Source organism: Electrophorus electricus, chromosome 18, assembly GCF_041902795.1.
Source record: "Electrophorus electricus isolate QZ-2024a chromosome 18, ASM4190279v1, whole genome shotgun sequence".
NCBI classification, from domain to species: Eukaryota; Metazoa; Chordata; class Actinopteri; order Gymnotiformes; family Gymnotidae; genus Electrophorus; species Electrophorus electricus.
In genome coordinates, this window is record NC_137514.1 from 5,473,694 (window position 1) to 5,497,925 (window position 24,232).

Here is a 24,232-nt window from a genome sequence, read left to right on the forward strand (position 1 = left end):
AAAATTAAATTACAACAAAACCAAATTAAAGCAAAAATAAATAGAAATCAACCACCAAAACTTCTGGAATTGCAACAATTTATTCTACATACAAGTGCACAGAGACATACGCGTACAACTGGGTTTCCAAACTTTGTAGTGTTTATTCACTGCCTTGGATGCCTATGGCAGCATGTCATTCCGGTTGAGAGGAGGGTCTCCGATCTCCACGCTTCACACGCCGGCACATGTGGATGGAGCTCAATGTGCAAATACATGCACTATAAAAAATCTCTCTACCTTTTCATTTACAATTCATTTATGCACACGCAAAACAGCAAATAAAATCTCTTTTTAATCGATGGATTAGCTGGTATTAAGAGATCAGTCAGCCCAAAAAAAGAGGCAATAAAAAGTGTGTGCACGCGGAGGGGCGCCGTGAAAGTGTACAAGAATGAAAGTGTTGTGAAAATGTGTATGCTTGTGTGTGTGTTGGCAAAAGGTGCTTCTTGAAATGCAGTACAAGTGACAGCACTAAACAGGTATTAATGTGGGGCACTTCGCTGCTGTCTAAAGGTAATTTAATTCATCATCAAGTTAAAAATGTTAAAAATAGCATCAGTCATCATCGTCATCGGGTAATGGAGGATGAAAATGTCAAAGGTCAATCCTAAACAAAATCTGTGAAGTCGTCAACTGTGGAGACCAGTCGCTTCCTCTGGCCAGAATCAGGGTTGGGGGTGGAGCCTGGCATCGGGTGGGAGGACTTGTTCTGCAGGGGGGCATGGCTTTGTGCAAGAGCAATTCCAGGAATGGGGCGGGACTGGATCTCTTCTTGAGCCTGTGCGGACGGTTGGGGGGGGGGGGGGGGGGAGCAGAAACACAAGTTTGTTGCGCTCACGCACGTCTACACGTCCAGCCCAAGGGGATTCAATGAAACGTTAAGAACAACGTAAAGGAAGAAGTGAAAAGTAACGCAAGTCTTGCGAGCGCCGTACCCGTGTTCGGATTCTTTTGATGTGCCGTAGGCGGGCCAGCCACTTTGAGGCGTAGGCGTCGGACGGATTGGCCCTGTACTGGTGGACCAGGGACGCCATCTGGAGCACGAGAAGAGAAGCCAAAGCAGTTAGAGATGCTGAACCCATTCTGCTGGCCAGCAGAGCTGTTCCAGTGGGCCGCCAGTCATCCCCTGAACGTTCGTGTTACGTCTGCGTGCTTCGCAGAGCCGACATCAATAATCACTCCGTGCTATCGGCCGCTCGGTACAGTTCCCCATTTTCCAAAAAATAAATAAATAAAAATATATATGTGGGTGGGTGGTTGTGTTCGTTAAACTGATGTACGATCAGATTCTTGGTTTGATCAGACTGGGCCAAAAAAAAAAAAAAAAGACCTTCCATAGGGCAGCATTTATGGGTATAATCCCATTTAATTCACTCCAATGTTTTTTGAGGTTTCATGCCAGCGTATTACCCTAAAGGCTCGGGTTTGGTTTGGGCTTGTTTAAGATAACTTACTCTGGATAAAACACGAACTAAAGATGCAGAGGAACAGAAAAGAAAATGAAAAGTAACAAATGAGGGAGGGAAAAAAAAAAAAAAAAAAGCGCAGTATATCTATCGATCGATATTTAATTCATCATCAAATTAAAAATAGCATCGATCGATCGATAGATATATATCTATAGATAAAGATATAATCTATCTATCTATCTATCTATCTATCTATCTATCTATCTATCTATCTATCTAGAGATAGAGATAGATTATCTCTAGATAGAGATATAGATAGAGATAGATAGATTATATCTATATATAGATATATAATCGAGAGAGAGAGATATGAAGGGAGGAGAACTCACATTAGCATGTAGGGCCATCTGTCGGACTAGCAGGGGAAGGTTCTGGTCAGACACGATCTTCGCTACCGTGGTGTCCACCAACCCCTCCAGGTCTGGAGCACAGACAAAGGGGAAAGAACGCTAGCAACATGAGGCTACCCAGACACATTATACTGTACATGAGGACCTACATTTGACCTGCAGCCAACACACACCTGGACCCTTGCCCATCGCTACAAGCCTCCACCACTGCCATAACTTCATCCAACACACACACACACTTTTGCTCAATGATTTCAGGCTGAAGTGACACTAATGTGAATCACCTTTGCGACACTGTAGTGTAACCAGGTTACTCTCGTAGTCTAGAGGCTTTATGACGACCTCCACAAAGTTAAACTGGCCCTAGACACACAATGAAGACAGCGTTAAACAGGGCGCACGCGTGATCTGTTGGGGTGCTGCAATTTAAAGGCTTTAGCATACAAGCAAAAAAAAAAAAAAAAGAAAAAAAAGAAATTAGATTGTGGACATCAGTGAAGATGAGCGTGTTTTACCTTAGAACTGTGCGTGCGCGTGTACGTACCACCAGCGCAGTTCCATGTTACACCACTGCCACAAGAAAAGGTGTTTGAACATGCACGCTGGTGTGCGACATGCCCCTCACCTTAATGGTCCCGAGCTTGTAATCCTCGCCCGAGTCGTTGTAAACCACAACCACAAAGTCGTTTCCAATGTGTCTCTTCTTATTACAGCAACTTTTGTCACTCTCTCTATTGGGCATCAGGGTGGCGATATGGAAAATGGCTACAGGAGAGCAACACCGCATGAACACCGCGCACACACACATCCACACATTTAACATACCAAGATGTGAGGAAGGTCCTCACTAGACATGTATTTAAATTTAACACACACACACACACACACACACACACTACCTTGCATGATGTCATCATGCCAGCAGTAAGTGAACTCTCCATCATCAGCATAGCGACCGTGGTCCAGGCCGCCGAGGAAGATCTGGTCTGGGTCGCAGTCCTTCAGGTGGATGAGCTTCCCGAGCCCCGTCAGGAAGCGGGCGTAGCGGTTGGAGCCGTACTCGTTGGACAGGATGGCCACCTCGCTGTTGGCCTTGGAGGGACAGGAAAGGATGAGGATGGCAACGTCTCACGAGGCTTTGGCCGCTTACGGCTCTACCGTCCAAACAGGCAGAGGGAGTTTATTTTCTCTGCCACGTTGATGGGATTAAACGTGAAAACGGTGACATGTACAGAATGTGATCTTTGATCCCTGGCCATACTGCATGCACTGAAAGATATGAGGAGCTGTGGTGTGTGTCTCACACACACACACACACACACACTTACCTGGCCAGGCCCCACAAACACCACTCCAATCTTATGAGTGTCATACGGAGGTATCTGATCCAGGACTTTAACGGCTCGGTCAATCAGCTAGGAGGAAAGAAGCGTTCTTTAATGCCTCGCAGACGCAGACGCGCGTGTGGTGGGTCAACACCAGTCTGCCCCTCACACAGGGTGTGAGACTGCGCCACGATTACCTCAGATTTGGGCAGCAGGAGGGGCTTGTTGGCCTCGTTGCCAAAGAAGGGCGAGTGGTAGAGCTGGAGGAACACGAAACTGCACGGAGACAGGAAAGGGGAGGAGCTTGGGGTTAGTTCACCAATGGCACGTCGGCCAAGCCAAGGCCTCTTCCGCTAGCGCTACCATACAGGTGCACGGCCCCTCAGATGAACCTAGCCTCTCCTGCTAGCGCTCGTGCACTACCTCACAATTCACCTCGGATGACCGAGGCAGGACGGATCAAACATGAAGTTCTCTCATCTGACACACAAGTCACGTAGCACTTCACAAACCTCACATATCTTCACAACAGAGACTACAGCCAATTAGCTCCACTCAGTCGGGCCCCAAAATCCCCTGTGGTCTCAGCAGCACAACCTGAACTTTAACGCCAGTTCAAAAGCATCTGAAAGTTCGGACCTGCTCTTCATCCATACCGCCCCTCTACTAACAAGTCTGGATTTAAATTACTAGCAAGCACGGCGCGCTGAAGCCCAGGACAAGTTTTACCGTAACGCACGCAGAACAGAGCTGCTCACAATCCTGCCACTAGACCGATCAGGTCAGAGAAAAGGATCCAACATCACAACACTGCCATTCGAAGGGTTGGTTTGTGGGCATTTGTTTCATGATATCCCGCAGCGAGTCATCCGCTAGTGTAGGAGACCAATTACACGAGGAAGCCCAGCCTCAAGCTGAGATCAACCTAGCCAGCTGCCACAGAGATAGTCTGAATCTCTCATGGCGGTACTGTCCGAGAATGTCTCCTGTAATAAGCCTGTGGACGTTCACATCACGCCGGCTGCGAGTTCCCCTCCAGAAGGTGTTGAGAACGTGGGCCAACGAGTCTAATGCCGGGTTTTATTAAAAGGACAAGCCCACACCCCCCACCCCGGGTGGCACCAGACGACGGACAGACAGCTGGAGTGTGGCTAAATAATGCAGGAGTAAATCGGATACAAAAATCAAATGCCCAGAAAATGACATCTGTTCAAGTGACGTGCCGTGCAGAAGCAACAAAGCCTGGGTGGGGTTTTCCCTCTACTGAGGGAATGTCTTTCAAAAAGCACAGGAAAGTTTTCAATCAACACTAGAGCTGCGTTACATGAACAGAATTCCAGGCTGATCCCCTGTAGTCCAACCATCAACGATCATGTGGCTTTTACAACTACAGAACACTACCAGTAGGTGGTGAAGATTATAGTATCTACAAAATTGGACCAAGATTGGCCTCAATCTGGCCTTCAATTTCATGACCTGTGAGCAGCTCTCCCCTCTTCCCGTCAAGACAAGACGCGTCTCACCTGGGGCTCAGTCCCCAACTCTTCTCGGCGCCCGTCGGGCCCCCGCGGTTGCGGTACGGGTCGCGGTCCGACTTCCTCTCCCTGCGTGACGAGGGGGCGGAGACGGAGATGGTGTGGCCGCGAGGGCGGTGCCCGCTGAGGGAGAGCGAGTGGGGCCCCGGCTGGGGGCTCGGAAACTCCGGCTTCACCTTCGCGGCCGAGGAGGAGGAGGAGGAGGAACAGGAGGTGGACACGCCGGCGCTGGGGGGACCTTCCGGGCCGACGTTCTCCCCCGGGCCCTCTCTCTCAGCCTGGCCCTGCTGGCCCCGGAGCTCCACTGGGGTTACGGAGCAGAGCGCGTCTCCCGTTCCGGCCCCGGACCCCAGCGCCTTGGCAAAGGCCTCGGGTAGCGTCTGCAGCTCAGGGGACGAGCTGGACTTGTTGAGGGTCTGGGAGTGAGAGAAGGGCAAGTGAGAGTCCTCTGGGCCGCAGAAGGCCACGGCAGGCTGGTCGATGGGGATGCCTCCCTCGCTGACCTCCTCCAGGGTCGACTTCTCATCGTCCTGGCTGGAGGCAGAGGACGACTGCAGAACAGAGGGAGGAGGATGAGACACAGGAAACCCCAACGAGCCTCTCCTCACCTTCTGGCACTCAGGCTTCCAGTCGTATCCCAGTGCTCACTATGGCCTCACTCTGTCTTTACTGAACTCCCTGAGACAAGCAGTTCTTATTCTCAACTCACGTCTCAAACTTGCAGGTCATGAATATTTCTCCATTGCAACTTAAAGGTTTCAACCATTTCGTGCACAGGAAAGCTGCCCAGGGGCTTGCGAAGCTATGAGATGACGAGAGACTTGACTACTGCAACTCGCTACTCGAGGCCGTCAGACCTCTACAGCTGATCCAGAATGCAGCAGCACAACTAATCTTCTGCCTTCCAAAGTTCATGCCTCAGTCTGCTACTGCGCTCGCTTCACTGGCTTCCGGTAGCTGTCCACATCAGATTTAAAATCCTGCCGCTTGGCTACAAAGTCCCTTGCAGTCTTCAAACACAGACTGAAGACTCATTTGTTTATGGAGCATTTAAATGATGACTAATCTTACACTTGCGGAAATGTTATATTACTGATTAACTGAACACCTCTAGCGTGCATTATTTAGTACTTTTTCACTTCTTGAAAAATCACTTTGTAAGTCGCTCTGGACAAGAGCATCTGCTAAATGCCATCGACAAATCAACAGCCAAATCACGGAGCCGTGGAGGGTCTCCTGTTCATAGAAACTTCACCCTTCACTGCTTCTTTCCTTCCTGCCTTGCCAGGTGCATTGTGGGTCTAGCCCTCTGCCGGTGTGGGCACACTGATCTTAAGGTCCTGTTATGCCTTTCTTCTGTGGTACTTTGGCGTCGCTCATTGGTGTTCAGCTTCCACACTCACCCTGCTGAGCGTGGCACACGACGGCTTGTACTTCTCAGGACTGATGAAGATGGGCCCAGAGGGCACGACCTCAAACTCTGCCAGCTCTGCCGAATCGCAGGGCGAATCCGGTCCTTTGCCCCGCCCACCTTCTTCCAGTTCAACCACTGAGTCTTAGGAAAGGGGTGGGATTAGGAAGAGGGGCGTGTTTAAGTGGTTGATTTTGTGTCTGGTCCATATTAGTAAAAGGCAAAAACAAAAACAGACCGACACCACAAAACATTTTTCTTGTCTAAGATTCAAGCAGATGAACTTCACAAGCAATGACGGCAATTCATTAGGTTCGTCAAAGACCTCTCCCTTCCAAAGCATGCTTTAAAAACACCACCACCACACACAAGCACATACAGTACAAATATATATGTGGAGTCAATTACATATATATTGTTTTGTTGTTTTTTTACAAGCTTTTCATTTCGCTACAAGCAGCGGTCTCAGACCAGCCCTCATCATTTCAGCGGACTGAAGATGACCAACACCTAACCAGAGACGACTGACAAATCTGTGTTCAAAACACTCACATTAGGAGAAAGAACTACATGTGTACTCTTGGGATGTAGGGTGCATTTACACCGGAGTGAAAACATTCTTAGCGAGGCCGTATGCGGGCACCCGCATGTATGATAACACGGTCTGACACCAACTGTTGCTTTTCAATCACGTTCTTGAAGGAGATGGAACATGGGGCTAAAAATATTAAAACATCATGAGGGTAAGTGATGGTGAGCAGAGGCCAGTTAGAACTTGAGATGAATCATGAAGATGATTAAGATTAATCAGGAACTATAACCATCATTTGACTGGTCTTCCTCCATGATTGGTTGATTAATCAAACAAATGCTGATTGTAATTGGCTCTTGCTTTTTCTTGATGGCACACTCTCACTGAGCAATGTTAATAACCAGAAAGACTAACGAGCACTTATAAGAACAAGATGAAAGTGTGTGGGTGAGTGTGTGTATGCGCACACACACACACGCACGAGATGCAGCGCGCGCACACACAGATAAGATGTACCTGCCCAGGATATACTCCTATGTAACCTGCCTGGCTGATCGGAGGGGCACAGTGAGCAGAGAGAGCCCACTGCAGACACACACACCAGGAGTAAACAAAAACAAGTAAACAAAAAAACCAAACAACAATAACAACAACCGATCGGCATCGCGTGGAAGGGAGGAGGGATCGCAGAGGGGAAAAAGACGACAAAACTGGGAAAGCAAAAGGAAAACGAAGAAAGACGCCAACAGGAAGCGTGAAAGAATGAGGGTGAGGAAGAAGGCGAGAAGACCACCAGGCGTCAGACGGGGGAGAACAGCGTGGCCCTCAACATTACCACAAAAACATGCCATAGTCACGGGTAAAGAACATGGCACACGCACTACCGCTACTGCGCAACGCACAGAGCTCATGGAGACTGAACACAGACAGGCCAAACAAGATGGAAGTAGCAGGCAGCTGAGAGGGCACACACGCGGTCGATTTACGGCCAGTTTCGATGTTTCTTAAAACCACGATGAACAGGACTTAGGAAGGCGGCAGTCAAACTTACAGTCCTCTTGTATTATACATCACCAGCCCCTCCCATTATCCCACCAATGAACACTTTTATACCCGTTATGTATGACAGCACGATGGAGTTATTGCCAACGGCACAGTGGCTTTCTGGGGCTGCATTTAACCCTCCTCACTTTAAAGCTGCCGTATGACTACAGCTCACTCCTAATAGCCGCCAACGTCATGGGCTAGCACTGCGATCCACCCTGCGCTCCGTGGGGAGGGGGGCAAGCAGACAGACAGGTGCGCAGCAGGGTCCTCACCCGTGTTGGAACGCTGGATGAGGCTGGGCTTGGCGTGGCCCGGGCCGGCGTCAGAGGAGACACTGGTGGAGTGTGTCTGAGGCTCCATTCTGCTGTCCACAGCCATAAGAACGCTAGAGAGCTCCTGCACGGGAACACTTCCAAGATCAGAGGAAAATGGACTCGGGGGGTTCTCCAGACGCATCAGCCAGCTGGTGTTACCTACACACACACACACACACACACACACACACACACACACGTAATGCACTTCCACACACTTAACTTTATGGACACACGGTGGATATACAGACAGAACAGCAGAGAAGCCAAAAGGTCAACCACTTAAAACTCACACCCAGTCCCTGGAGCAGAGGATTCTGGGTAAAGGCAGTCCAGCACATGACCAGCCTCACTCGTAACAAGCTGACACAATCAGTGGGTTGCCCGGGAAACGCAGCCCCTTCTCCACAGTGTTGCCTTATGGGAGCGAGGGAGGCGGCCAGCTCCATCCTCCCCAGCCAGGTCCAGTTACGGAGCATCGGGACCGTCGAGGCCGGACACGACCCAGCTCGCGTCACAGTCGACACGGCCCGAAAGCTCCAGACCGGTGGCCAAGGAGGATTACAGGTGAACTTTAGGAGGCGTAGGCAAGTGCTATCCAGGTAGCGAGCGTCACTGCAGAAGACGGCCGCACACACTCTGCTTTCTGAGCCGCGCTCAGGTGCATTCACACATCAGCCACTATTACAATCACATTGTTGGACATGATGACTGATCCAGAATCAGGCTGCTCCGAGATCAGCTCAGGAGTAAACAGTGAGGTCCACAGGCGGCCAATCACAAGCGACTCCGTAGGGTGGCACGTTAAAAGGCTCTGGACAGCCCTCCACAGAGTTAGGGGAGAGGAAACAGGAAGGGATCACAACATGAGTGCGCCGTCCTAAAAAGGTAGTTATTAGACACCGCGTCCCAGAGCACCAGGCCTATTAAGGGGTGTGTGTGTGTGCGGAAGTTTGACCCCCGTGCCACACCCCACAGGCACGGTTCTTCCTCACCTGAAGGTCTGCGTATGAATATCTCGGCCCAGCCCTGGGTCAGCACGGGAACAAAGTCGGCGAGGCTGCGCTTGTCTCTGAGGGGCAGCGCACAGTGGGGGGCGGAGCTATGGGGGAGGTCGTCAGTCACCCTGGAGGAGCTCAACGCTTCCAGCGTTGGACCGCCCAACTCGCTCTCTGAGGGAGAGACGAGAGGGCTGAGGCTCTGGGCTGGACCCGCACGTAGGGCATGACCACCTGGAGGGGGAGAGAGCGAGAGTGCAATGAGGATAAATGCAATGTGTTTGCACGCACGCACGTGTGTGTGGTGTGCGCGTGCGGTTGCGTATGCTGTACCAGACATGGAGCGCTGGCGGATACGAGTGGCTCTGCTCAGCTGCTGGCTGGACTGAGACTCCAGCTTGGCCGGTGCCTCCTTGGTCTGCCTGGTGTGCAGTGATGGGTCTGACCTACAGGGGGCAGAATGAGTCCATGGAGCCATCTCTCAAAGGGAGTTTGGTACACTGAGCCAAGTGGGTATGGAGTGTGTGTGTGTGTGTGTGTGTGTGTGTTACCGGGTCATCTCTCCTCCTCCAGGTCTGTCTGCCACATCCAGTCCTAACAAGGCCTGGGTCCGTAACCCAGCGCTGGTCGTTATGGTAATGAGTTTGTTGCCAACCAGCCAAGTCATGCTGGGCCCACCAGCCAATGCGAACTCAGCATTGGGAGACCTGGAAGAACAGAGTGCCAATCAGATCAGAGGGGTGGGACTGCAGCTCAAACAGGGAACAATCACAGGTCTCTCCAGCTGAACCAAGACCCCATTCTTGTTTTTGCTTTTAACTTTTACTGCCCAAGTTTCTCTCCCTCGCTGATATTTTTACACGGACACACAAACGCATACACAATACAGAAGTTTCACACAAAACCTTTTACATTGCTGAGGGCGATAACGACCAAAAACAGGATCCAAGCGTTAGTTGGTTGGCCTCTCCTCATCTGGAAACCACAGCTGTGCAATTTGCACGTGCCCAAGACCAGCAAAGAACGTAAAGAATTACTCTGGGAGCTTCTTTAAATCGTTAACATTTCAGTAGTACAACAGTGACCCAAATATATAAGATAATATCCACACTGGACTAACTTTATGGTTAGGGGATTAAAGTTGGTCTAATAAACTGTTTATGAACAGCTGGATAAATTCAGTTGATGTTTATTGTTGCCACCACAAAAATACTCAAGTCAGTAATTAAGGCAAATGATCTCGACCTCCCTCACACACACACACACACACACACACACACACACACCCCTTAATCCAAACGTTCCCTTCCACGCCGTCGTCTCACCTCTTGGGCAGGGCGGAGAAGTTGGAGAAGACGTATCGCGCCATCATGTCCAGGCAGGTCTCCGTGAGCTCCAGGTGGACGGTCTTCAGCGCGTCGTCCGCCTGCATCACCGCGTTCTCGTCTGCTGAGCCCAGGCTGCATGTCGTGATGGAGGTTTGCATTCTGCACAACCACACGCCCACGCACCCGCACACACGTACGTTTGCTCAGAGTGGCCCGAGGTCCTCCGCTCCGTCAGCCGCACCCACCCAAACGCACAGCCAGCCGAGGTAACCGATCTGTGACGGACTGCGCGGGAGGCAGGCTGCTTTGGAGCGCGTTCCAGCTGATGTTTGGAGTTAGACTGTCTGAGCCGAACGGGCTGCCGTGGAGAAGCGGGTGTGGAATTTGAACGGGTGACGGACGGATCTTGGACACACGGATTTCAAGTAATGTATCAGATTTTCAAATGTCGGGTGAAAGCGTAGAAAACATGCAGGGTTAACACACACACGGACTTAGTCTATGAGTCAGCAAGACTGGCCTTGTGATCTCCCACAAAAACACCCTCGTAGCTACAGGTATCCCTTCACACGCACACAAACACACGGCGCAGCCTACACTTCAAACAGCTCTGACTAATGTCTAAACTCCAGTAACGTTTAAATACATGACAAATGTGATTATAGTGTAATCTAATGCGTCTACAGACATCAGACAGACCAGACCATCAGGACAGGAGACTTGAGGCTTCTTAAAACTATCTGCAGTCTAACACACCATCAGCCACATAAACCATGATAAATGGGTTCCACAATTCCTCCTGGCCATCACAACAAACCAATGACGCATCCTTTACGTAGGGGTGGCAGTGCACGGAAAACGGCACTCAAATACCTCAAACTGCACGGAAAACGGCACTCAAGATGAAGAAATAAAGACATTTTCACATTTCTGCCAGGCAAACAGCCATCAGACCCTAGCCAAGTCCCAGCCATTCCTCACGTCACGCCAATATCAGACTCAGAGAGGCCGTGGCGAGACCTCTGACGCGGCTCCGGGTGTCCGGAATAGCCGGTAGGCCCCGTTACGGCTCGCACACCACGGCCCGGGGCAGGCGCCTGTTTAGCCATCACAGCAGCACACACAAACACACACAAAATGATTCACCACTCGCACACGCTGTAGAGTCAAACTCAACACTGTGGGGATCGAACAGGTATGGGACGCTGCGGGGTATTCCCGTTAACGCAGCCCGCCACCTCGCGCAGGCACAGTCGCGCGTTTGCAGCGACTCGTCGTTCGCCGTTTCGCCATGCTCAGAGGCAAGAAACAGGTGGATTTGAAATAAAACTGGCGTTTGAAAATTTTTGCCGACGGTGAAGAGAGGTGGGGGGGGGGGGAGCCAAAGCGGCAGAAGTTCTACTGAACACGAGTGTCCGACCGGACACGTGACAGCACCGTGCGGGCGAGCGCGGGGACCGATCCCGCCAGCGGACCCACATGTGGAGCTTCATTCATTCCGTCTAACTCCGTCCAATTCATGGGTTCCAGCCGTTGCTCGTGTTAGCCCATTTTAGAGCGATCCGTGTGCCACTGCGAATGGAGTCGTTCGCGTGATGCCAACTGGTCCTTCGCTTCTTCCATCATTGCCAACGTGCGGCAGAACCGCGCGGGGAGTCGCGCGAACATCACGCACTCGGGGAGCCACAAAGCACGCGCCTGACGTGAAGCGGCCGCGCGCAACCTCGACACCGGGGACCCCGTCAAGGGCCGCTGGCGAGAGAACCCGAGGAACGCTGGGTACTGCACACCATTCAAGCGCACGTCCTTCGGGAGCTGGTGAGAGGGTCGTGTACTCCCGCATGCACGACGGGGCTTTGCTTTTAAACTGATAAGTGGTCTTTTGCGGTTGGTATGAACGTGAACAGCGAGCGCTTCTGTCGGGCATTGGGGTTAAAAGGCCAAAGCGCTTTGCAGGGCTCTGCGCAATGAACGAGCCGGTGGGTGCGCTTCCCCTCGGCAGGGCGCTCACGGGGCTGGACTGGTGCCACACCGCCCCCTGGTGGCGGAGCTCCGCACACAGGGTCGTGCTCTCGTGTTTTTGAGAAATATCACACGAGTTTGCCGCTTTGATCTGACTTCATGAACATGTCTACAGTTTATGATCTACTGAAACAATGGCCGACGGGAGGAAAGCGCAAGCAGGTGGTGAAACTTTCTGTGCATTTTTGCCATGAACGCCTGAACCAAAATAAAGATGCTCAGGAAAAACTGTCTAACACGGCCAAAGCATTGTGTTATATTTTATGTATATTATATAATAAAATGTATATTTATGTATATTATATAATTAAAAAAATAATTTAAAAAACAAAAAACAAAAAACCACCTCACTCATCAACGGTTAAACTGACGCTCAATACATTACCTGTATCTCGATCTGGTAAGAGAACATTTCATGACACTACAATCAGTATGCAATCAGTGGGGGAAATGCGCCACAAACAGGAAGCAGGCATGTTATGAAATAGCGCCCCCTTGTGTGCAAGAGTGTAACTGCCCAACGCTACAAGCATCTGGCGCATAGTGAGGCCAGTTAGGATTTTCGCGTGGCATCTTTCACTGTGCATGCTTCCTGTATGCAGCTGTACTGGGTTGTGTGTTGATCTGTTAGCGGAAACCAGTGCATCCCACCCACACACCCCTTAACTAAAAGTAAGGCAAGGGGAAAAAAAAACCAAAAAAAACCCCTGCAAATCCTAAAATGGAAAAAATTAAGGTATTAAAAGGCGAAGCAAATGTGAGCCACACCAGTGCAAAAAACGAGTCGCTTTAAAAAGCACCCACTGCATGCAACAAAGAAGAAGCAGCTGCTATAAACAAACAGATGTCGCCTCCAACATGCATCTTTCCCACCCAGCGAGATCTGCACCATTCTAGAAGCACCGGTCACCAATGATAACAACCCTCCCGTCATCCTCAAATCATTCCAGGTGAACCCCAGTGCCACTCCCAAAAAATCAATTAATAAATCAAAAAGTGGTAGCTGTGGTAATGTGTTTGCTGTGGTTACCCAGAATGCTCTACCTGCGCACCGCGTGCTCGGATACGCTGATGCTTCGGGAACGGAAGTTGTCCATGGCAGACACGTCTCTCTGCTCTTTAACGGGAGAGTTAGCACTGTGGCTCTGCTTGGCTACTTTGGCAGGCCGCAGACTACAGCCCGGGGCCAGGGGCGAGGGCGTCAGCCACATTTCGCAAGGGAAAGAATCAGATTGGTTGAGAAGTTGGGTCGTTTTCGGTTTGTTTTTTCGGGGACGGGCATGAAGTCACAAAGCCACAAAGGCGGAGTCGTCCGACATCAGAACGGTCCACGACATTCCGGAATGGACCAGCGAAGGGGGTGCGGCGTAGGGATACAGGGTAGGTCGAAGGTCGTGGACGGTTGATGGAGCGGAGTGAGTGAAGGAGGTGGAGGCCAATCAAAGGATAGGGGTCCACATTGTCCGTGAGCCCCAAAACCACGCCCACCACACGGCCCAATCGGATGAGGGGGAGGAGTCAAACAAGGAAGCAAAGGGAAAACAAAAAGTAACTTGGTCAGCAGTGCAGACTCAAAAATTAGACAGGAAACATGTACAAAAGGGGGGAAAAACTAGGAAAGAGAACTAAAGACACACACACACACACACACACACACACACACACACACACACACACACACACACACACACCACTAGGCATAAAGGCAGCAGCATATTCAGCATTCCACAAAAGGAATGAAACTGAGGGATAACAGAAACCCATTAGGAAAAAACAGGACAAGTCTAAAGGGAAGGAAAGAACACACTGCAGTGATCATCAGTATAGAAACTAACTGTTGCACCACAGGACGTTGGCAGGCATGTTTGTGCGCATGACTGAGTGCTTGAGAATGTATGAAAGATGTCGAGAGTTTAACACAAATGAATAACCGGGGTATGCCATGTGAAGATGTGTAGTTGGAACAGAGGATTTATGGCTGACCGCAAATTTATTTATTTCTTTTTTAATTTCGCAATAATAAAAGCTGTGACAGAAAAATCCCCAGTTCTGACCACACAAGCAGCAGACAAACAGATCACGGAGCAGTGATGGAGATAAAAGGTCGCTATGGAGACGTCACCTGGGTGATGTCGTGGGGCAGAATGTGTGAGGGCAATCGTTTCAAATTTATTGTGAATTAATATGAGACAGAAATCATCTCAGTCGTGTTACTCCGCGACCGCTGGTTTCTCCAGGAGCACAGGGGGTTAATGCAGCAGAATGCGTGGTTACCGAGGAGACTGTTGACGTGTATACGGTTACCATGGGCCAATGGCTGTTCGTCTACGCCTGAACGACAGAGAGGTCAGGAAACGAGAGAGAGATGAGACTAGTCACGTCTACGCGATGACGTGAGGAGGGGAGGGGATGCCTACTGTGGTCTACGAACAGCGTCCACCTGACACTCGCTGTGATCGGTCAGAGGTAGAGGGGCTTTAACGGCCGCTTACAGAGACTCGCCGCTCACGCGGATGGACGTCGCCACTCAGAGGACGAGACGACATGCGTGCGTGCGCGTATGATGGATACATTCACTGATGCTTTTAATGTGCTGGCGTGACTGTGGACTTCACGGGACATCACAGACACAGACGTGGGGGGGGGGGGGGGTGTTGAAATATCCCAGTCAGACCAGTGAATGAGGGACAATGAACAAACACCAGAACCAACAGAAACATAAGTCAGTCGTCATCAGGAGAAGCTTCTAGAACTGAAGTAAACAGCAAATGAAGATAAAGGGCTGTCATGCTTAAAGTCTTACACATGAGGAAAAAATGTGCTATGCTCTTATATACACACACACACACACACACACACACACACGTGAGGGAGTGTTTGTGTGTACCTCTTTGGCCTCTCATTCAGACTGGTGCTACGGGCTCTGAAGCTGCTCTGTTCATGTGTGTCATCAAACGGAAGCAGAGCGTTGGACCGAAGACCCTGCATATGCACGCGTGTGTGTGTGTGTGTGTGTGTGTGTGGGGGGGGGGGGGGGGGTGTTGAATGAGAGAGGGGAAGAGAGAAGAAAAATGTTAAGATGAACTCATAAATCCAGGCTTGGTCTAGAAGAGTAGTCAAACAGTCAGAAAGAGACACACCTTGGTGATGTACTGCACAAAGTCTTTCCTGAAGGGCAGCCTGCAGCGAATGAACCACATAGCGATGACATGATGGGCAAGAGACACAATGTACTGATTAAACCTAGAGAGAGAGAGAGAGAGAGAGAGAGCACGCTGAGAGTTCTCCTTCCTATCTGCAGCACATCTGGTATGTGCTGCCATGTTCAAGCTGTAGACACTAGGAGAGAGAGCAGGTGTCAGGGAGCACAGCCTCAGAGCTGAGGTCAACTCCACCCACTGAGGTCCCATCAAACAGGACCGACACAGACGTGGACCTGCAGTCTTAGTCAAGAATGGCTGAAGAGAGGTGAATGTGTGTGTGTGTGTACACACACTCACTTGGAGGGGTTTGTGTAGGGCAGCGAGATAGCGAACACACTGACATACTGCTCGGCCACAAAGTTAGCATACAGGTGAGGGAGTCGCACCAGAGCTGGGGAGAGGAACGGAAGTGTCACACAACCAAGCCACAGAAATCTTGCTGCAGTTAACTGTATCAAGTAAATAAAACTAACAACCACAATCATCTAAAACTGCCATCTTGACCCAAATGAGCCCCCGTGGTCCCCAAGGGATTGTAACCATGGTGCCGGTGGGAGGGGCTGAGCGTGAAAAGCTGGCAACTTACTGGACAAGAACTCCAGCATGGGTGAGGCCATGGCGACCGTTGCCGAGATGTGCGTGAGCTTGACGATGAGTGCGGGGAGGAGCTTAATCATGATGTCTGGCATCTCCACGGTGCACATGGTAAGAGCCACCACACACTGTTTAGCACAGCGGTATATCAGCCCAGTCTCCATACACTGCACCAGCTCCCTCTGAGAGAGAGAGAGAAACGAGGCATAAACAAACAAGGCAAAGTGGCACTTTATGAGGATAATGAAGAACGACTGTGACCCGTGTGTGTGTGTGTGTGAGTGAGAGACCTGTCTGGACTGGTCTAGGTAGCTGTGGTAGGATGTGAGGGTAGTAAGGACTGGAACCACAGCGAGCTGGACATCCGTACGGGAGAATCCGTCTGGAGTACGCTTCAGTCTCTCCGAGATCAGGCGATCCGTCACCTACACACACACACACCACCCCCCGTTACTGTACTTGTTAGGAGTGTTCTAGGTGTGGGGTATTATGAGACATCTATACTAGTATGATCTCTCTCTCCTAAGGGAAAACCAGCCAATCAGCGATTTACATGTGGGAGGATGGCGAGTTAAATCTAAGGTGGTACAATGTGGCCATGATGATTTGTGGGAATGACTGACGGTTGCATATATAAGACCGTACCATGCAGTGAAGGATCACACACACACAATGATGTAGGACAGCAATTATTTAAGTTAGGATCATTAATTGGAAAGATTCAATGTTAAAACCACAACACTGTGTGTGTGTGTGTGTGTGTGTGTGTGTGTGTGTACCATAGAGCAGAGGGTGGAGCAGAGGTGATCCATGCTACAGGGGGAGGTGAGGAGCAGAACCTTGTACTGCAAGGTCCACGGCAGCTTATCCAGAAGCAGCTTCAGAACCTTCCAGTCCGTCTCCTAGCAACCACACATCCACCTCCAAATCAACACTATTCCAACCACACCGTGTGCGCGCATATTTATGGGTGAAAATATTTTTCTAGGACAAACCAAACAGACATTACTAAGCAAATGAGAGCCAAATGTGCTTATGTAACTGTGTGAGAATATACCATCTTTAGGCACTGCAGTAACACACTGAAGGCGTAGCTGTATGGGAGGTAGGCGGTACGGATGGATGTGGGCGGGGCCACTGGGGCAGGACTTCCAGCAGGTGGGGAGATGGTTCCTGAAGGCTTTTTCTCCACCTCCCTCTTCTCTGTTCCACTGAGGGTCCACACACATTAAAATGAGCTCCCACATATACTGGATTACTGTGGCATTGTGCTTTTTGTGGGAATCATTCATAAGAAAGCCGTGTGATTGTGTCCGTGTCCGAGAGAATTACCCCACATCACAGTAGCAGTAGGGGCTGAATCTGAGAACTCCGTCTTTGTTGGGCACACCCAGACGATGCAATGAATCAGCTCTCATCAACAACAAGAAATCAAACACCTGAGAGAGAGAGCGCGAGCTCCAGCACACACTGATGACCATGTGTGGTACATGCACACATCGTACATAAGCTTTGACCTGTGACCTCTGACCTGCAGGCGTATGGCGCTGGCAAGCGTGGAGCAATACTTGTGTTTGTAGTGTAGCTGCAGGTGACTGATCAGTAGCTCGTACACTCGACTCGCATGGCTGGCTGGCAGACTGTACATCTTGCTCTGCACGGACACGCCGAGACGAAGAGAGGGAGAAGGGACACTGAAATAAAAGGTGTGTGTGTGTGTGTGCGTGTGCGCGTGTGTGCATGCGCGCGCACCTGCAGTACTTCCAGCAGACCCAGAACAGCGGTCTTCACGTCCTCCAGGGGAGACTCAGCCAGGAGGTCTCGCTCACTGTCTGCAGCACACACCAGCGGGCGACTCGCAACCTGCAGGACAGACAAGAGGGCATTACACAGCATGCACAACAGGTCATTACTACAGGACGACCTGCAAAGTTGTCATAAGCAGTCCGTCTGTAATCATTAATAGCGCAGCGGGTCGTGTGTCCATCCTCACCAAGGAGACAGTACAGTGACCAGCAATGAAAAAACAGCCAGGCCCATAAACTAAGGCCCTACCCACTGGCGGTGGACGGTTCACCTTCTCGATGATGTCGAGCAGACTGTTGAAGTGGTGTGTGTTGCAGCCCTCAGCCAGGTCCAGCAGCAGCTGGGTGGCCTGCTTGCGCACACACAGGTCTCTGTCCTCCGCAATCTGCCCCAGCTGGGGGATCACCACCGCCTCAATCAGCTCCTCCTGTAGGGTGCACATGGGGGGGTTGGTGTTGACAAAAAGGCCCAGCTGTTCGGCATCTAGGCAACAGCAAAACCGCGTCGCTCTGCATCATGGGTTTGCTGCAGGAGTGAAGGCGGGGGGGATTGTGGGAAACAGTCTTTGTGCGAGATACCGACCTCATAGAGCTGCCGGTTGGTGCTGAGGACAAAGGAGAGGATGTGTAGCACTTTGGTTCTGATCACACTACGTGTCTCATTCCTGAGAGAGAGAGAGAGAGAGAGAGAGAGAGAGAGAGAGAGAGAGAGACACACACACACACACACACACAATATCTATAACTTATAGAACTTATCTAACAAAACTGGAAAGAGGGGCATCTCTCAAAGACCCTAGAGAGGATCAACACCACTGCAGAGACTGGTGAAGACCAAGGCCAACCCAGTGCCCGGGTTCTCCCACGAATCCAGCAGCAGCATGGGGTTCCCACCTGAAGAACTTCTCCATGAGCCGGTGGAGGCTCTGGATCCAGCCGTCCTTAGCAGGGTGGATGGACTGAGCCCGGTAGGAGATCAGCGTCAACACAGAGGTGTCCTGAAATACACGGTCCAATCAGATCAACAAATCACCTCAAATCCACTCCAGAGAACCTGTCAAACAACTCACTAACCACTCGAGTTATTCAATACGGCAGGTGAGTAAATGACTGGGCGGGAGGTGGGGATACTAACGGCTCGCTTATCGGCGCACTTCTCCACCAGGCTGAAGAAACGCTCGGTGGAGCCATGGTACTCGTTCTGCTCATACACCTCCTCCACCGTACTCAACAGCTCGAACACAATGGCCTTCAGCTCCGCACTGCCCATGGTCTACACACGCAGACGCACACAGCAAAGGTTGAAAGGTGCTTCAGTGGCTGCTGCAGTAGAGTCTCTTTATAATAATGACCCTCTGAGCGTGCGCACGCGCGCATACCTGTATCTGCTGCAGTAGTTTTTCTATAATGGCCAGCAGTATGTCCCAGGTGACCACCTGCAGCTCTCTGCTGTACTTCTTGATGAGCCGTGTGACCGACAGGACGATCTCGTAGGACACGACTTCATTGGCACAGTTCATAGCCTGGGTTGGTACCAGAGGTAGATTCAACAAAACATTAACAAGCTACTAGAGCTTCCATCATCATCATCACAGTCAGTTACTACCTAATAAAAACTCAGATGCACCATTCTGCTTTCCCACTAAAAGACCTACTCTGTACAAAATGAAGACAAACGATCGAATTTTGCAGTAGACATCCACACACCTTGTAGAAGGAGGGCAGCACCAGTGTAGGTGTGTTTTTGAGGGCAGGGAGCCTGTGCGCACCCCACAATGCCATGCCAACGAAAAACACCGCCCCTCTCAGTAGAGCAGCGTCCTCCGTGTACGCCCTAAACACAGACAGGTCAACAGGTCAGAGGTCACAGCATGCCACACCGCACTGATAGGGTATGTGCATGGATACAAACACTACCACCAGAAATCTACAAATCAAGGGTTAGAGGCGACATTTTCCCTCTCAGATTAATGGCTTTAATAAATCATTAAAATCAGAAATCTCTCTCTCTCTCTCACACACACATACCTTTCCTCCATGATGCGGCACATGGTGTAGATGGCGCTGTGTCCGAGGTGTGTCCCCAGCACCTTACGCATTAACTACACACAGAGAGGCAGCAGAGAAACAGCCCTTCACATCCCAGCACACACACCTGCCTACTCTGTGTGTGTACCATTTACACACACACACACACACACACACACACACACACACACACACACACACACACACACACACACACACACACACACACGTTCCAGAGGTGGGACAGGGGACAGAAACATCCCCAGCACATGTCCCCACTGGCGCACCCTTGGGCCTGAAGCCCCACAGGAGCAGAAGCCGCATGGAGCATGTCCTCCCAGCCCAGGCCTGCCCGGATGCGTTCCAGCCCCACCGCCCCTCGGAGCGCGTCCGTGGAATTTGGAGCCAAGTTTTATTTCTAAACTTAGATTTGGAGATTTTGTATTTTCTACATTTCCCGCCAAGCGCTGATGACCTGTCCTCAAGCACGATAAAGTCAGTCACCGCTCTCGGGGGAGTTCCACGCCAGCTGCCACTCCCAACCCTGTACGAGCTACACCCCTCTCAATCCTGTGTTGCGCTACCATGCTGCAGTGTGCAATTCCTCGCTCCGCCATAGCCTGACAGGAACGTGCGCCCGCTGCCCTCGCTGTTCGGCAGCCGTGCAAAACCGCGGGACCCCAAGGGCTGCGGTTACACGCCGCGCGTCCGTTCCTGGAACCCGGAGGCAGGCCAGCGCGGGGAGCAGGGGCTCACCTTCCAGCAGCACTCGCAGAACTCCTTCACGTTGACCGTCCTGCACAGCGTGATGATGAAGATGGCCAGGGAGTCCGAGGGCAGGCAGTTGTAGCACACGACTGCGTCTAGCACCTGCAAGGCCACCTGTCACATACACACACAGAGAGAGAGAGAGACAGACAGACACACAGACACACACAGACACACACAGACACACACAGACACACACAGACACACACAGACACACACAGACACAGACAGACAGAGAGAGAGAGAGAGAGACCCCTGAGCAAGACCCAAGTTATGTTCAGTCAGAACTGTAAGTCGCTTTGGATAAAAGCGTCAGCTAAACTCCATAAACGTATACAGAGACATGCTCAGACAAGCCCCCTGCTCCGAGAGACGGGGAGGGTCCTCAAAGACGCTGTGAAGGCGTACCTCAATGTCAGTGGAGGACGTTGTCTTGTTACACAGCAAACAGATCTTTCTGTAAAAGAAAGCAAAGCAGGAGGGAGTGACGGTGCATAAATGAGTGTTCATAAAAGAGCAGTGCTAGTGTGTCAGAGAGAGAGAGAGAGAGAGAGAGAGAGAGAGAGAGAGAGAGAGAGAGAGAGAGAGAGAGAGAGAGAGCTCACTCACTGGACCATAAGGGAGACATTCTGGTCCAGGTAGCAGGAGTTAAATTTGACCAAGTTGACCAGAACGTGTAAAAAGTCTGCAGTCAAATCAGTGTCCATCCACAGAAGCACAAACCGAGCTAGCAGGAGAGAATGCACACACACAGAACTTGAGACACACTATGCCATCACACATACTAACAATACATGAAGCGTCTCAAAATAACTTAACGTGAAGCTTTGTTGGGCATTTGTGTTAGGTCCAAGTCATTCCTCAAGCTAAACATGTTTTCTCCAGGTGGTCGCTGGCGGGCGTGTGAGCGCCTCACCTATGTCGTCCTCCAGGTAGGTGACGTCTTTCCCATTCTCCGTAAGGGCCTTGAACACCCCCAGTCTTTCAGACAGATCCTCGTTACATGGCTGGTAATCCCAAATGATCTTAAAGAAATACGCCCGCAACGGACCCAGTCTCTCCCCCTACACACACAGACACTCTCTGAAGAGAACCATCTCTGTATGTAGTATATGTATCTGAGCAGTAGTGCTGTGCGCGTGTGCATTACCTGTCCCTGCATGACGGCTCTGAGCAGTAGTATTGTGTGTGTGTGTGTTACCTGTCCCTGTATGACGGCTCTGAGCAGTAGTATTGTGTGTGTGTGTGTGTGTGTGTGTTACCTGTCCCTGTATGACGGCTCTGAGCAGTAGTATTGTGTGTGTGGGTGTGTGTGTTACCTGTCCCTGTATGATGGCTCTGAGCAGTAGAAGAACAGCATGTCGAGCTTCAGTTGATTGGTCTGGTTGCATCATGTCTTCCACTGCCTTCCATAATGCCTCCACAGCATGCTAGCACACACACCTTAATAAGTACAATGTTGGACTGACAACAAATCGATTCACTGTAATTATCAGAAACTCTTGCTCACCTCCTCAAACTTTTTGGACTTGGCCAAGTCACATACATGGTTAATCACCTTGATCCTGTTACTGAGACCACACTCAGGGGCCAGCTCCTGTGAGAGAGACACACACAGCAAAGGAGTGAGGGAGATGGACATACGAGCAGGTGCATGTGTTTTATATTATATATATAAAAATGACACATTGCTCATCCAATAGCAGCGCAGCAGCACTGACCCTCAGGATCTCGTAGGTGATGATGAACTCGGAGGGCTTGCTCTCTGTCTGCTTACTGGGGAGGCGGGGCTGACCCAGTCCAAACACCACCTTCAGCTTGTCCTTCAGGGACTCCTTATTCTGCTGTTTACTCATGGCCCCAGGAGAGCAGCTCTTACTGAGAGAGAGAGAGAGACACAGAGAGAGAGAGAGAGAGAGAGACACAGAGAGAGAGAGAGAGAGAGAGAGACAGAGAGAGAGAGACAGAGAGAAAGGGAGAGAGACAGAGAGAAAGGGAGAGAGAGAGAGAGAAAGGGAGAGAGACAGAGAGAAAGGGAGAGAGACAGAGAGAAAGGGAGAGAGACAGAGAGAAAGGGAGAGAGACAGAGAGAAAGGGAGAGAGACAGAGAGAAAGGGAGAGAGACAGAGAGAAAGGGAGAGAGACAGAGAGAAAGGGAGAGAGACAGAGAGAAAGGGAGAGAGACAGAGAGAAAGGGAGAGAGACAGAGAGAAAGGGAGAGAGACAGAGAGAAAGGGAGAGAGAGAGCCTGATAAATGGACCTGGATCTTTAAGCAGAAAATCTTTGGCCTCTCACTGCATGTTTGGTTTTTTAGTTTGAGTGAGGTTTGTGCAGTTAGAGAGGGTTTGAAAACATCTTTCACTGGACTAGCCGTGACAACCTGCCCACCTTCCGGTTTCTGTCAACAGATCCGTGGTGTGTGTGTGTGTGTGCGCGCGCGCGCATGCAAACACATGCAGCAAGTCAAGCACAAACATGTAAACTTCAGCCCTGTGCAGTTCAGGAAAGTGTCCCAGAGAAAGGAGCACACTAAACCCTGCAGGACTCTACAGGACAAAGAGGAGCGACATGTCTTGTAAGCTCTTTTGATCGTCATGGAATCTTCAGTACAAGACTCCGAGTCACGGCCCTCGTCCACACGTATCTGCACAGGCTGTGTTGAGCTTGCGCTTTTATACGCGTTACAAACAGCGAACAAATGCAAGAGAAGCCACTAAGCAAAAAGTACACGGTCATAAGATCATAAGATCCACACGGGATCGCGCACAGCGCGTAGACCTTCCTTCGGGCCGTCCTGGGGATCTCTGGACAAAGAAATGTCCAGTCGGTCGCCTTTAACCTCCACTCGACACACACGTAGGCAAAGTGCGCGTCGCAGAGTGGCTCCCGGTCAGCCCCACCAGTTTAATCCGATTCGGTTGCGGAATTCCCAAAATTGTAGCTACGGAGACATTACAATTCGTTTCATTCCACCGCCGGTCAGGAATAGACGCTCGTTATTGTGACAACGAAGGTGCCGTGAAACTACAACACGGACAAGTGTCAGACGCACCGGGAGAGAACGCGCCAGCAACGGGGCGAATCAAGCACGCGCTTCCCCCCCTCCCAACACCCACCGGCCCCGTTCTGTCGCGAGCGCCGCACTTAACGTGGACAATCTAGCCGTTGTCTGCCCGCAAACAAGAACGGCGGACGAACAAATAAATGAGCCTTCATAAATAAAGACGTCTCAGCTGCACGGCCGCAACACACGGTTCTTACCGAGGGCCGAGGGAGCAACGGCGCTGTTCTCATGAAAGCGTATCCGGACCGCGGTTGACCCTAGAAAGCAGAGCCTGGCAGAAAGTGCAAGCATTTAGCGATGTGTTCCAGCCAGCAAAGCAGCGACAACACCCCCAGCCAGCCAGCCCCCACCACTTCAGCCGGAAGTCATGTTCTAATAAGCCCGCATGCACTTCCT

At 50.8% G+C, this 24,232-nt stretch overlaps 1 protein-coding gene across 6 annotated transcripts; it reads right to left on the minus strand.

Moving 5' to 3' along the window:
* Positions 1-61: 61 nt before the first annotated feature.
* tsc2 (TSC complex subunit 2) lies at positions 62-24,186 on the minus strand. 6 transcript variants are annotated; one of them, XM_035534596.2, is made up of 42 exons: positions 24,034-24,185; positions 22,493-22,649; positions 22,282-22,368; positions 22,091-22,201; positions 21,688-21,835; positions 21,381-21,498; positions 21,180-21,228; positions 20,760-20,885; positions 20,004-20,077; positions 19,683-19,809; positions 19,355-19,498; positions 19,111-19,248; positions 18,870-18,973; positions 18,559-18,640; positions 18,248-18,403; positions 17,923-18,033; positions 17,702-17,824; positions 17,503-17,609; positions 17,228-17,381; positions 16,950-17,072; positions 16,461-16,595; positions 16,163-16,352; positions 15,874-15,967; positions 15,514-15,616; positions 15,261-15,355; positions 13,418-13,546; positions 10,349-10,510; positions 9,575-9,730; positions 9,357-9,469; positions 9,021-9,257; positions 7,984-8,184; positions 7,181-7,249; positions 6,125-6,276; positions 4,710-5,272; positions 3,384-3,462; positions 3,190-3,276; positions 2,761-2,953; positions 2,487-2,626; positions 2,146-2,224; positions 1,841-1,932; positions 978-1,076; positions 62-820 (listed from the first exon to the last, which is right to left on the minus strand). In XM_035534596.2, the coding sequence occupies exons 2-42, from the start codon at positions 22,625-22,627 to the stop codon at positions 650-652; spliced, it is 5,556 nt and encodes a 1,851-aa protein (XP_035390489.1). In that variant the 5' UTR covers positions 22,628-22,649; positions 24,034-24,185; the 3' UTR covers positions 62-649. The 6 variants fall into 6 exon arrangements, 5 of the variants coding, with proteins under 5 accessions (XP_035390489.1, XP_035390492.1, XP_035390491.1 ...); XM_035534599.2 differs by lacking the exon at positions 13,418-13,546; XM_035534598.2 differs by lacking the exon at positions 7,181-7,249 and having other exon boundaries at positions 6,125-6,270.
* Between the last annotated feature and the right edge of the window lie 46 nt (positions 24,187-24,232).